Genomic DNA, 12,375 nt, shown 5'->3' on the forward strand with positions numbered 1-12,375 from the left:
AATAATTGAATATATAAATAAATGGGGAAGAAAAAATAGATCTTCCTTCCAAAAGAATTCCAACTAATAAACATAGAAGGAATGGTGGTCACAGAAAATCACCACTGAGTAAATGACACAAAATTATTGGTAGAGACAAGAATCATCAAAAGATGCTAAAATGAATGGGAGAATGTATAATGAGAAACCAAACCTTTGCGTAGTCTCAGATTATCTCCTCACAAAATACATATTGATTAAAAAGGTAAAATAAAATAGTACCTTTACAGTAGAGAAATCTGGCAGATTTATTATGAGAGAACTGTAGACAAATTCAAACTGAGGGACATTTCACAAATTGTCTGACTGGTGCTATTTAAAAGTACCAAGGTGAGGAAGTGGCTGTCGGTCAATCAATTGGGCTCCCATCTACGACATGGGAGTCTCTGGGTTCACATGCCAGGGCCTCCTTTTGAAGGCGAGCTGGCCCACCCCCGCAGAGAGCTGACAGCCTGCACCCGGGGAGAGCTGACGCGGAGAGCTGGCACAGCAAGGTGATGCAACAAAGGGAGACAAGCAGGCACAGAAGAATGCAGAGCGAATGGACACAGAGAGCAGACAGCAAGGAAGCCACAAGCGGGAGTGGGAGGATAAATAAATGAAAAAAATAAATCTTTAAAAGTACCAAGGTGATAAAACATAAAGACTGAGGAACCAGAGCCAACTGAAGGAGACTAAGGAGAGTGACATCTAAATGCATTCCCTTCTAATGCCATCCAGATTGAATCCCAGATCAGAAAAATGGCATTAGAAGGAAAACTGGCAACATTCGAATAAGGTTTGTCTATTAGCTAATAGGATTATATCAATGTAAAGGTATTGGTTTCAAAAATTGTACTATGATTATATAAGATGTTAACAATGCAGAACTGGGGTATAGGGATACTCCATACTATACTTTCAAGTTTTCTGTAAGTCTAAAATTATTTCAAAGTAAAAGTTAAAGTATTTTGTTCTTTTAAAGCTTTAGTCTACTTTCACATTGTTATATGATCAACTTTATGAACCAGAGTATAAAACGCTATTAACTGGATTATAAAAACAAATAGCGTAAGAGCCCAAACAAAATGAACTGTTTTAAAAATAAAGTCAGCAAAATAAAGGTATGAATTCAACACTAACATAGCTAAGAAATTTAAAATCTTTAAAACTTATTGACTATAAATACCACCTAGTGGTCACATTAAAAACACCAAATTTCATTATGTAAGAGGCAGTTCAATTATTGTTTTTCCTCAATAAATCTTACTCAAAGTTTATTGAATCAGCATCTTCTCCAAACATTTCTGATGCTGGCATCTCTAGATTTCACCTCTGATCAGTCAGTTTCCCTACAGACAGGAAGGACATAGTATCAAAGTGGACTGATATGCAAATGAGCCTTATCCCCACCAGAAAGGCTGTTTCCAGCATGAAGGTGAAGGGGGTCACTGGGCATTTAATGATGTCTGGGAAATTTCCTACCTCGTTTGGAAGGAATGGGTCTCCAAACTTTCTAATTTAATTTTATTAGAAAACAATTCCAAAGTAGAATCTCACGTTTCAATTTAACCTTGAAAACATATTTCAAGACCAGGTAATAAATGTCCATGTACAGTAAAACTGGTTTACACATGACTCTCTAATATCTTTCTTTACTTCAAAATATTGTGACTATCTACTACAAAGCCAAAACTCTGTCACTTTCTCCTATAGACATATTTAGAACTTGCTCTTATAAATAAATAAAGAAAAATTTATTATTTAACAAGTGGTCATATGAAATCTCTATGGAGATGGAGATATAAAACATAAATTTTTTAAAAATCACACAAACATTATATAATTTTACTTGAGCTTAATATGGAAATGCTCAAGTATGTAAACACCCAGTTACTCTGTAGAAACAGTCCTTTAAATATCAATGTTAAAAGCTCAGAGAGGGGGAAACAGACATGGCCCAGTGGTTAGGGCATCTGTCTACCACATGGGAGGTCCACAGTTCAAACCCTGGGCCTCCTTTACCCATGTGGAGCTGGCCCATGCGCAGTGCTGATGTGCACAAGGAGTGCCCTGCCACGCAGGTGTGTCCCCCGCGTAGGGGAGCCCCACGCGCAAGGAGTGCTCCCCATAAGGAGAGCCGCCCAGCACAAAAGGAAGTGCAGCCTGCCTAAGAATGGTACCACCCACATGGAGAGCTGACACAACAAGATGACACAACAAAAAAGAGACACAGATTCCCGTGCTGCTGACAACAACAGAAGTGGACAAAGAAACAAGATGCAGCAAATAGACACAGAGAACAGACAACTGGGGTGGGGGGGGAGGGGAGAGAAATAAATAAATAAATGAAAAAAAAAAAAAAGCTCAGAGAATTTTTAAACAGGTGATTTTTGTTAGCATACAGTAGTTCAACCAACCTATTCTTTGCCAATATTAAGGTTAATAATTTGAGAAAAGGTTACCTTCTTCAAGCTTTTTTTTCAGTTCTTCTATTTCTTTCTGAAACTGACGAAGTAAAGCATCCTTTGGATCTTCATTAATTCTAGCTTTATTTTTAATATTTTTAGCACGGTTGGCATACCGTAATGTACTGATAGTTTCATCATAATTGTAATCTGCTGGCCCAATATTTGCACACTGTTGAATTAGGAATACAAAACAAAACGCTTTTCACAATTAAACTTACTACTACCATCACATATATCAAAAAGAGAATTTTTCAAGCACCTATGCATTCTGGCCCTCTTTTAAAAGAGAATGTCAATCACCTGTGTTTCCAAATTACACACCATTATGGATCTAGTATACCCAATGTGCTAGGGAAAGAATAACTAAAAATTTTAAAAATTTAAAAACAAATGACCAAGTTTTTTAAATGTTATACATAACTATATCACTGATTAAGTCTTACCATCATGGTTTTTGAATTTCCTCCTAAGGAATCCTGAAGAAGACGAGTCAATTTAGAGTTACGATAAGGCACATGAGTGCTTTTTCCATCAACCAAGGCAGAAATTACATTACCAAGGGTGGAAAGTGAAAGATTGATTTTTGTAGCTTCCTTTAGGCGCTGTCCAGTAGCTCCAGTTTTTGCTTGTCTTTCTGAACCCTAGCAAAAACAGAGAGAGAAATGAAGCAAAATTTAAAAATACAGAATATTCTTATCAAGGTAAAAAAAAAAGGTAATTTAAAAATAAAAAATCTGTCACGATACTTGGAATTTGTTTCAAAATAATACAGGAGGCAAGAAATGGCTGAGGGCGGAGATAAAACAAGGTGGGCCATGAGCTGTTAACTGTTGAATCTGGGTGACGGAAACATGGGGGAATCATTATACTATTCTATTTTTGTATATGCTTGAAAATTTCCATAATAAATAAGAGGTTAAATTCATACACAAGTAAACAGCTTAAAAATTACGTGTAAATCACACTTTTTGACTTTAATTACTCATTTATAAAATAAAAAGAAGCAACAAGAATTGGTTACTACTTAAGTAGCATCCTGTTACTCACAGCAAGATCTACAAGGTGGAGCTTCCCCATCCTGACATGCATGTTACCGTCCACACCTTTCTCACTGCATTCTATAGTAATTGTAAAGATGGCATGGGAGCGGGAACTGTGTTCATTCATATTAGTTGCACCAACAGAACCTTTAATAAAGGAAGGAAACCCTTAAAAAGTGTAATAACAGAGTGCCTTTAAAAATAATTAAACATCCAGAACACTTTAAAATACATAATTTCATCCCACAGCCAAAAGCTGAGGGTATGGCTAAAACATAAAAGCACAGCTGTCTTCAGCCATGATTAGAAATTTCTCTGACAATTTCTGCTGATAGCAAAAGAATTTGTAATGTTTCTCCTATTAAAGAGGAAATTTTAGCACAAAATGCTTCATTTCAATCCCAGGCATTACTAGATTGGAAAAATAACTAATTTACCCAAAAAGCGCATATTAATTAGAAAAGTTACTGCTAATTTGGCCATCTCTAAAAAGCAGTATGTTCTGAGAATCTAAACCACAGAAATACTTGCATATTTACATGAGAAAATACAAGGATATTCAGTGCAGCACTGTTGTAAGAGTGAAAGAAAGACCAGAAACAACAAACAGGACAAAGGCTATCCAATTATAGGTCAGTCATACTATGGATTACTAAGCAGTCATTTAAAAGAAACAGGTAGATCTTGTATCTAGTGATATGGAAAGATGCCCATGACATATGAGCTGGAAAAAAAAAACAAGTTTCAGAGGAATACATAGTATGGTCCCATTTTTGGTAACACAAAAACAAGAAACACCCATTCAAAATATCCTAAGATTTGTGCATTTGCAAATGTATATTTTACATGAATATATTATGTAACCAAAGAAAAATGTCTGTTCTGTTTTTTACAAGAGGCATCTATTCGTTATTCCAAAATATTTTAAAAGCATCATGCTAATTTTACTCAATGTCAAAATTATCTTTCTCCTATCTTATTTTATATAAACCATGCACATTTCTATGCAAACTTTGGCTTTAGAATTTAAACGTTAAAATAGTATTCTTTATTAGCACATGGCCACATTAGAAGTCAGATAACTAGAATGTAAATTGAAATGATAAAGGTAAGTAGAGTCTGGACGAAAGAAGGTAAATGAAAAATCTATGATGGGAAACAGACTTGGCCCAGTGGTTAGGGCATCCGTCTACCACATGGGAGGTCCGCAGTTCAAACCCCGGGCCTCCTTGACCCGTGTGGAGCTGGCCCATGTGCAGCGCTGATGCGCGCAAGGAGTGTCCTGCCACGCAGGGGTGTCCCCCGCATAGGGGAGCCCCACGTGCAAGGAGTGCACCCGTAAGGAGAGCCGCCCAGTGCGAAAGAAAGTGCAGCCTGCCCAGGAATGGCGCCGCCCATACTTCCCGTGCCACTGACGACAACAGACGCGGACAAAAGAAACAAGACGCAGCAAATAGACACAGAGAACAGACAACCAGGGGAGGGAGGGGAATTAAATAAATAAATAAATCTTTAAAAAAAAAAATCTGTGAAAGAAAACTCAAGGAATTTGAATCTATGTATGTGAATCTATTATATATCTCAATTCTTTTAAATCAATTTGTGATTTTAGGATTTTCTTCCAAAAATATAAAGAACTGTTAAAGCTAGATTCATCTGATCATTCATAAAACAAATAGGTATTTCCATATAGTGTTAGGTCTTATTTTATTCTCTGCTTTTTTCCACTTAACATTACGTCCTACATACATTCTCATGTAAAAACAACTTGGAAACTTTATTATAAGTGATTTTACTATTTCATTACTGTAAGACATTTGGATTATTTCCTATTTTAGACCCTCATAAATGATACTGATGTGAGCATCGTTGAACAGATGCTTTTCTTTCTGGGCTTACATTTTCCAAACTAGAATTACCAAATCAAAAAGTAGGAATAGTTTTATAGCTCGGTGATTTTTTTTTTAAGATTTAAAATTTTTTAAAATTTATTTCTCTACCCTACCCCCCCTTCCCCAGTTGTCTGCTCTCTGTGTCCATTCACTGTGTGTTCTTCTGTGACCGTTTCTATCCTTATCAGCGACACTGGGAATCTGTATTTCTTTTTGTTGAGTCATCTTGTTGTGGTAGCTCTGTGTGCGGTGCCATTCTTGGGCAGGCTGCACTTTCTTTCATGCTGGGCAGTTCTCCTTACGGGACACACTCCTTGGGCGTAGGGCTCCCCTACGTGGGGGACACCCCTGCGTGGCACAGCACTCCTTGCACGCATCAGCACTGCACATGGGCCAGCTCCACACAGTGTCAAGGAGGCCCAGGGTTTGAACCGTGGACCTCCCATGTCATAGGTGGACACCCTATCCATTGGGCCAAGTCTGCTTCCCGCTAAGTGATTATTAAATCACACTGTACCATGTTTTTCAATTTGGGGTAAGAGAGAGGATGTCATTTGAAATAAGCATATTAAATATTTTAATACCTATTGTTTTTGCAATATAAGTAAAGCATGCTATTATAATTATAATTCTTGTTTTTCTATATTTCTGGCTATGAAAACAAAGCAATGAAACCGGTGCCATTAAAAGTGACCTACACTGAACTTTATAATCCCTAGGAAAGAACAGCTTATGGCTGTCAGATAACTTAATGGCATCAACCTACTGACACATCTAATAATGTAGATTAGATAGAAACCCGGGTACTGGTTCTCCTGAGGGCTACGGAGACCCACAGGTTCTATGGCCATGGCAGATGGCTCTGGAGTTCAGGGCCATGTCAGTTGGCCCTACTTTGGAATTTGTGTTCCTGAGTGTGATGGAGTTGGAGTTGGACTCATATATGACCTTTCCACACATGCCTCTTGTTACTTTTACTGGACCTGTGGTTGGTGTTTGGGTTGGTGTATACTCAGGAGACATGAATCTCTGGACTGTCCACTGTCCAGGCCCTGAGCCTCAGCAGGCTTGCAACTCCTACCCTCTGGTTTATTAGACTTACCCTGGTCAGCTAACAGAGAGGTGAAGAAGATCAACCACCACAACAGGGAGCCAAGAGTGCCTACAACTGCAAGCAGGAGAATTGCATCCATCATCCATGTGGAATCTAAGTCCCCTCTTGAAGTAGAAGGGGACTGGACTTAACCATTTCAGGGTCCACAGGATGGAGGAACAGAGTATAGATTAGAGAGGACTTACTGGTATTCTGCTGGGGAACTATTGTGATTAGTAAGGGAAGAAATTGTAATATTGATGTGGAGAAAGTAGCCACAGTAGCTACTAATGGTACAGAAAGTGAAGAAGAAATATGATGTGGGAGCATTTTCAGGATTTGGAGTTGTCCTGAGTGGTGCTATAGGGACAGATGCTGGACACTGTGTGTCCTCCCATGGCCCACTGGGTGGAATGGGGGAGAGTGCAGACTACAATGTAGACCACTGTCCATGTGGTGCAGCAGTGCTCCAAGGTGTATTCACCAGGTACAGTGAATGTGCCATGATTGTGGGGGAGGTTGTTGATGTAGGCAGAGAGGGGCAGGGGGGTGGGAGGTATATGGGGAACTTATATTTTTTTAATGTAACATTTAAAAGAAAATAAAGAAGAAAATTAATAAATAAATACATCTTGGAAAACTAAAGCAAAAGAAAAAAATACTTTCAACATAAAAATCATTTCCCTGTAAAATACCATTGTTTTATTTTTGGTCAAAATATTTACTTTGGGGAAGCGGACTTGGCCCAATGGATAGGGTGTCCGTCTATCACATGGCAGGTCTGCGGTTCAAACCCCAGGCCTCCTTGACCCGTGTGGAGCTCGCCCATGCTCAGTGCTGATGCCCGCAAGGAGTGCCCTGCAATGCAGGGGTGTCCCCGCGTAGGGGAGCCCCATGCACAAGGAGTGCGCCCCGTAAGGAGAGCTGCCCAGCACCAAAGAAAGTGCAGCCTGCCCAAGAATGGCGCCGCACACATGGAGAGCTGACACAGCATGATGACTCAACAAAAAGAAACAAGATTCCCAGTGCCACTGATAAGGATAGAAGCAGTCACAGAAGAACATAGTGAATGGACACAGAGAGCAGACAACTGGGGGGAGGGAGGAAGGGGAAATAAATAAATAAATCTTTAAAATATATATATTTTTTTGACATAAAGAAAACATAACATTTTTAATTTTATAAGAAAGCATGGAAAATGTATCCTACAAATATGCCTACCTATGTATAACTCATGTATACATAAGAATATTTATTCCAGTATTGTTCATAATAGCAAGATTGAAAAGAATCCAAAAGAAGATTGGATAAATAAATAATGGCACATCTATCTAACAAAATGCTAGATAGACATTAAAAAATGTATTAAGGTGAAATGATCTCCCTGATAACATGAAGTGAATAAAGCACAGTATGCTACTACCTAACTAAAAAAGAAAGAGATTGAGTGCTTGCTCTCATCCTAGCACATCCATTCCTGTGCACGAAAAGGCTACATCAGAAAGGGCATGTGAGAAATCAGCTGGGCATGGGAAGGAGATGACTGAGAAGCAAGGGTAGGAGACAGACTTGTTTTTTTAATGTAAACCTTTGTGCCTTATGAATTTTATTATGTGTATGAATTATCTATTCAAGAAGATAATTTTTTTAAAGAAGAGGATTATGGTTTAAAGACTGAAAACCTTTGCTTTGAAGAGATATTAGCCAATTTGTAGTGATGCCCACAATGCAAATGAACCTTACTTGCTTAAATTTGCATTTTAGTTGCTAGGAAAGCAGTTTACTTGTCCATGAGATAACTGACTTTAAGTGTAAATTAACTATTTCTATACCTGTACAAAGTGGGTACTAATCATATATTTGTATCAATTCTTCACCTTTTTAGAGCAGCAGCTTTTATTGTCAGATTTTCCCCACTCTTGCTATTTTCTTCTTGATGTTTCTTATATTTCAAGATGATAAAGTTTATATTTCCTAAATGTTTAATTCTTACACTCAATCTATTTATTAAGAGTATTTTCATCTTTGCTATCTTAGGTCTTCAAATCCCTTTATCTTTGTTTCGTTTTATTTTTCTCATTTTTTTTTAGTTTTCCTTGAACAAATCTCAATACCAAGTTAAATTAATTATCAGGTAGTTAATGGGAGATGTTGATCACTAGTGCGAATCTTTCTGTTAAAAACTTAAAAAAATTATATAAGCAATACATGAACATATTCCTGGTATAAAATATTACAAAAACATAGACACACAGAGGGCATAAAGTAAAAGCTCCTTATACTCCCTTTCCCCAATCTTACTTTCCCCTTTCTAAAGGTAACAATTGTTATCTTTGTCCTTTCATTTTATATCAACACACACACACATTGCATACACAAATACATGGTTTAGTAATTTGTTTTTGCATATATAAAAATGGGATCATTCAGTATACACTGTTCTTTAAATTACTCTCTTTCTTCAATAAACAGTAATCTTAAAAATCTTCCAGATCCCTACATGTAAATTCACCTCATTGTGTTTAATAGCTTCCTTACAGTCCCTAATATATTTATACCATAATTTATAAAATACGTGCTCTAGTGATAGTTATTTAGTTTGTAACTTTTTGCCATTACAAATAATGTTGCAAAAAAGCATATATTTTTGTTTACACCTGAAAATATTTTTCTAGAATTAGAAACACATTTACACTTACGATTTTTGTGCCCTAGTGTCATAATTCTATCCATATCATCAGCATTATTTACTACATAAGCTGATAAATCTTTGATATAAACTCCCACATCAGGTCTTTCTTTAACCTAAAAAAGATAAAATAAATCATAAGACTTTACACATTTATCAATAATTCTTCCACAATTATTTACTGAGCATCTACAATGTGTCAGATTCTCTGCTAGACAGTAGGGATATAGTACTGAAGGAAGTAGACAAAGTCCCTTCTCTTGTGGAGGTGAAAAACTACAGGGAGATAACACAGACAATTACACTCAAGAATTATTTTATTTCAATTGTGATAATGCTAGGAAGAAGAAATGTTAGACAGTATGAAATATATTATAGAGAAACTTAAGCTAGTCAAGGGAACAGGGTAATTTCCTCAGATGATGCTTAAGCTAAGGCTTGAAGAAGAAGTGGAATGTATCCAGTCTGAGGCAGGGTAGGGAGAGAGGAGTACAGGCAAGGATCCTGAGGTGGGAACAAATTAGGTACAAAAAATTAAAAAACAAAATAGGGTGGCTGAAGAGAGCAGGTAACAGTGAAACTGGTAGGCTATCTGGCTAACAGAGGTAGGCAGAGACAAGATTATGCATGCCCTTTGGTCCTTACTGTAACGCAATTTGAAGCCACTACAGGATTTCAAGCAGCTGAGTGAAATACTGAGATTGATGGCATCCATGTTTATAAATAAATAACCTTTCTGGGAGTTACCTTATTAGAACTGTCACCATATTTGACGGATGAACTTAGGATAATCTGACCTAAATATAGAAAATATTGTATATACAAAATTCACTTTGGAGGGCCCTAGGAGATACCTTCTGAAACCAACAGAATAAAGCAAAACCAAGGCAGAGGCCTGGTGACTGCCAATGGCGACAGCCATCCTGCAGGCAGTAAGACCTCACAGACAACAAAAATAAACACAACTGTGAAAAATGAGCCCAGAAGCAAAAATGACAAGGGCAGACACTCCAAATTCCAGGTGTTGATTATCTGCATGTTTCTTCTCACTTGGACATCGAGATGTGGTATGTTCCAAGGTAAACAATAGCAGCAATTTATTTACTTAATCATGGTGACTGTTTCTCCCACTGGGAAACACAGAGGGAGGTTCAATTGGTATGCTACAAAAATTAACAAGTTCCTGTGAAGAAAGATAACATCCAAACATACCTGCCTCATTAATCCATCAACCACTTGCTTATTTTTCAGTTTTGAGTAGTGGTTGGTGGAACCAAAGAAAATAATTCATATAGACCACTTAGGAATATCTTAATTAACCTTAACATGTCTCTCTCTACGTTATGTCTTTGCCATCTTCCTCTGTAGCACTCTGGCCAACGAGTGCTACTTCACTTGGACACCTCGTGGGGCTACAATATGAACATTCACATAGCTACCACCACAGATGGACAGCTGCACCAAAAAGTGAATAAAGGGACTGAACCTACTAAAAGCCTTTAAAGTGACCATCTAAAACATATGAGACACAGTGGAGGAGCTATTTGGGAGGTAGGGATAAATAAAAAGAAAATAAGGCATTGTGCCTACAATCAAGGAGTTTACAACTTGGTGAGAGAGATATCAAGTCACATACAAAACACAAACATAAAAATATATATACAATTACAAAAAATACACTTTGGAGACACCAAGAATAGAGACGTTAATGAGAACAGAAAGCAAAGATACACAAAAGATGTATTAAAACCGGGTCTAAGGAAGTGGACTTGGCCCAATGATAGGGCGTCCGCCTACCACATGGGAGGTCCAAGGTTCAAACCCCGGGCCTCCTTGACCCGTGTGGAGCTGGCCCACACACAGTGCTGATGCAAGCAAGGGGAGCCCCATGCTCAAGGAGAGCACCCTCTAAGGAAAGCCGCCAACAAGAAAGAAAGTGCAGCCTGCCCAAGAATGGCACCGCACACACAGAGAGATGACACAAGATGATGCAACAAAAAAAAAGAAATGCAGATTCCTAGTGCCGCTGATTTGGATAGAAGTGGTCACAGAAGAACACACAGAGAGCAGACAACTGGTGGGGGGGGGAGAAGGAGAGAGGGGAAAAAAAAACAACAAAAAAAATGGGTTTAATGTTCAACACAAGAAAATAAATTAGTGTAATAAACCACATTAATAAATTGAAAAAGAAAAATCAAATGATCTTCTCAACTGATGAAGAAAAGGCATTTGACAAAATACAGCACCCTTTCTTGATAAAAACACTCCAAAAGATAGGAATAAAAGGAAACTTTCTCGACATGGTAAGTGCATATATGAAAAACCCAGGGAAGCGGACTTGGCCCAGTGGTTAGGGTGTCCATCTACCACATGGGAGGTCCGTGGTTCAAACCCCGGGCCTCCCTGACCCGTGTGGAGCTGGCCCACATGCAGTGCTGTTGCGCACAAGGAGTGCTGTGCCACGCAGGAGTGTCCCCGCATAGGGGAGCCCCATTCGTAAAGTGTGCGCCCTGTAAGGAGAGCCACCCAGCGCAAAAGAAAGTGCAGCCTGCCCAGGAATGGCGCTGCACACACGGAGAGCTGACACAACAAGATGATGCAATAAAAAGAAACACAGAAACACAGATTCCCGTGCTGCTGACAACAACAACAGAATCGGACAAAGAAGAACATGGAGCAAATAGAGAACAGACAACTGGGGTGGGGGAAAGGGAGAGAAATAAATAAATAAATCTTTAAAAAAAAAAAAAAAACCCACAGCTAGCATTGTACTCAATGGTGAAAAGACTGAAAGCTTTCCTGCTGAGATCAGCAACAAGACAAGGATGTCCACTCTCTCCACTCTTATTTAATACTGCGCTAGAAGTTCTAGCTAGAGCAATTAGGCAAGAAAAAGAAATAAAAGGGACTCAAATAGGAAAGGAGGAAGTAAAAGTTGCTATTCACTGATATTATAGATCATATATCTAGAAAATCTCAAAAAATTCACAACAAAGCCACTAAAACTAATAGAAGAGTTTAGCAATGTGGCAAGATATAAGATTAATATGCAAAAATCGTTAACATTTCTATACACTACTGAAAAGCAATCTGAGGCAGAAGTCAGACATGAAGGGCATGTATTCAGAAAACTATAAAACATTGTTAAAAGAAACCAAAGAAGACCTAAATA

General features: G+C 38.1%; 1 protein-coding gene across 3 annotated transcripts in view; it reads right to left on the minus strand.

The window, feature by feature from the left end:
* The window catches only part of KIF3A (kinesin family member 3A), a 53,014-nt gene that overhangs the window by 18,156 nt on the left and 22,483 nt on the right, over window positions 1-12,375 (minus strand). For all 3 annotated transcript variants that reach the window (XM_023588231.3, XM_071209925.1, XM_058278446.2), the window contains exons 5-8: window positions 9,214-9,319; window positions 3,537-3,676; window positions 2,933-3,130; window positions 2,484-2,658 (exon numbers count right to left, since the gene is read on the minus strand). In XM_023588231.3, coding sequence (XP_023443999.1) covers window positions 2,484-2,658; window positions 2,933-3,130; window positions 3,537-3,676; window positions 9,214-9,319 — 619 coding nt within the window. The remainder of the gene's footprint in view (window positions 1-2,483; window positions 2,659-2,932; window positions 3,131-3,536; window positions 3,677-9,213; window positions 9,320-12,375) is intronic.

Source organism: Dasypus novemcinctus, chromosome 2 (assembly GCF_030445035.2).
Source record: "Dasypus novemcinctus isolate mDasNov1 chromosome 2, mDasNov1.1.hap2, whole genome shotgun sequence".
Taxonomy (NCBI): Eukaryota; Metazoa; Chordata; class Mammalia; order Cingulata; family Dasypodidae; genus Dasypus; species Dasypus novemcinctus.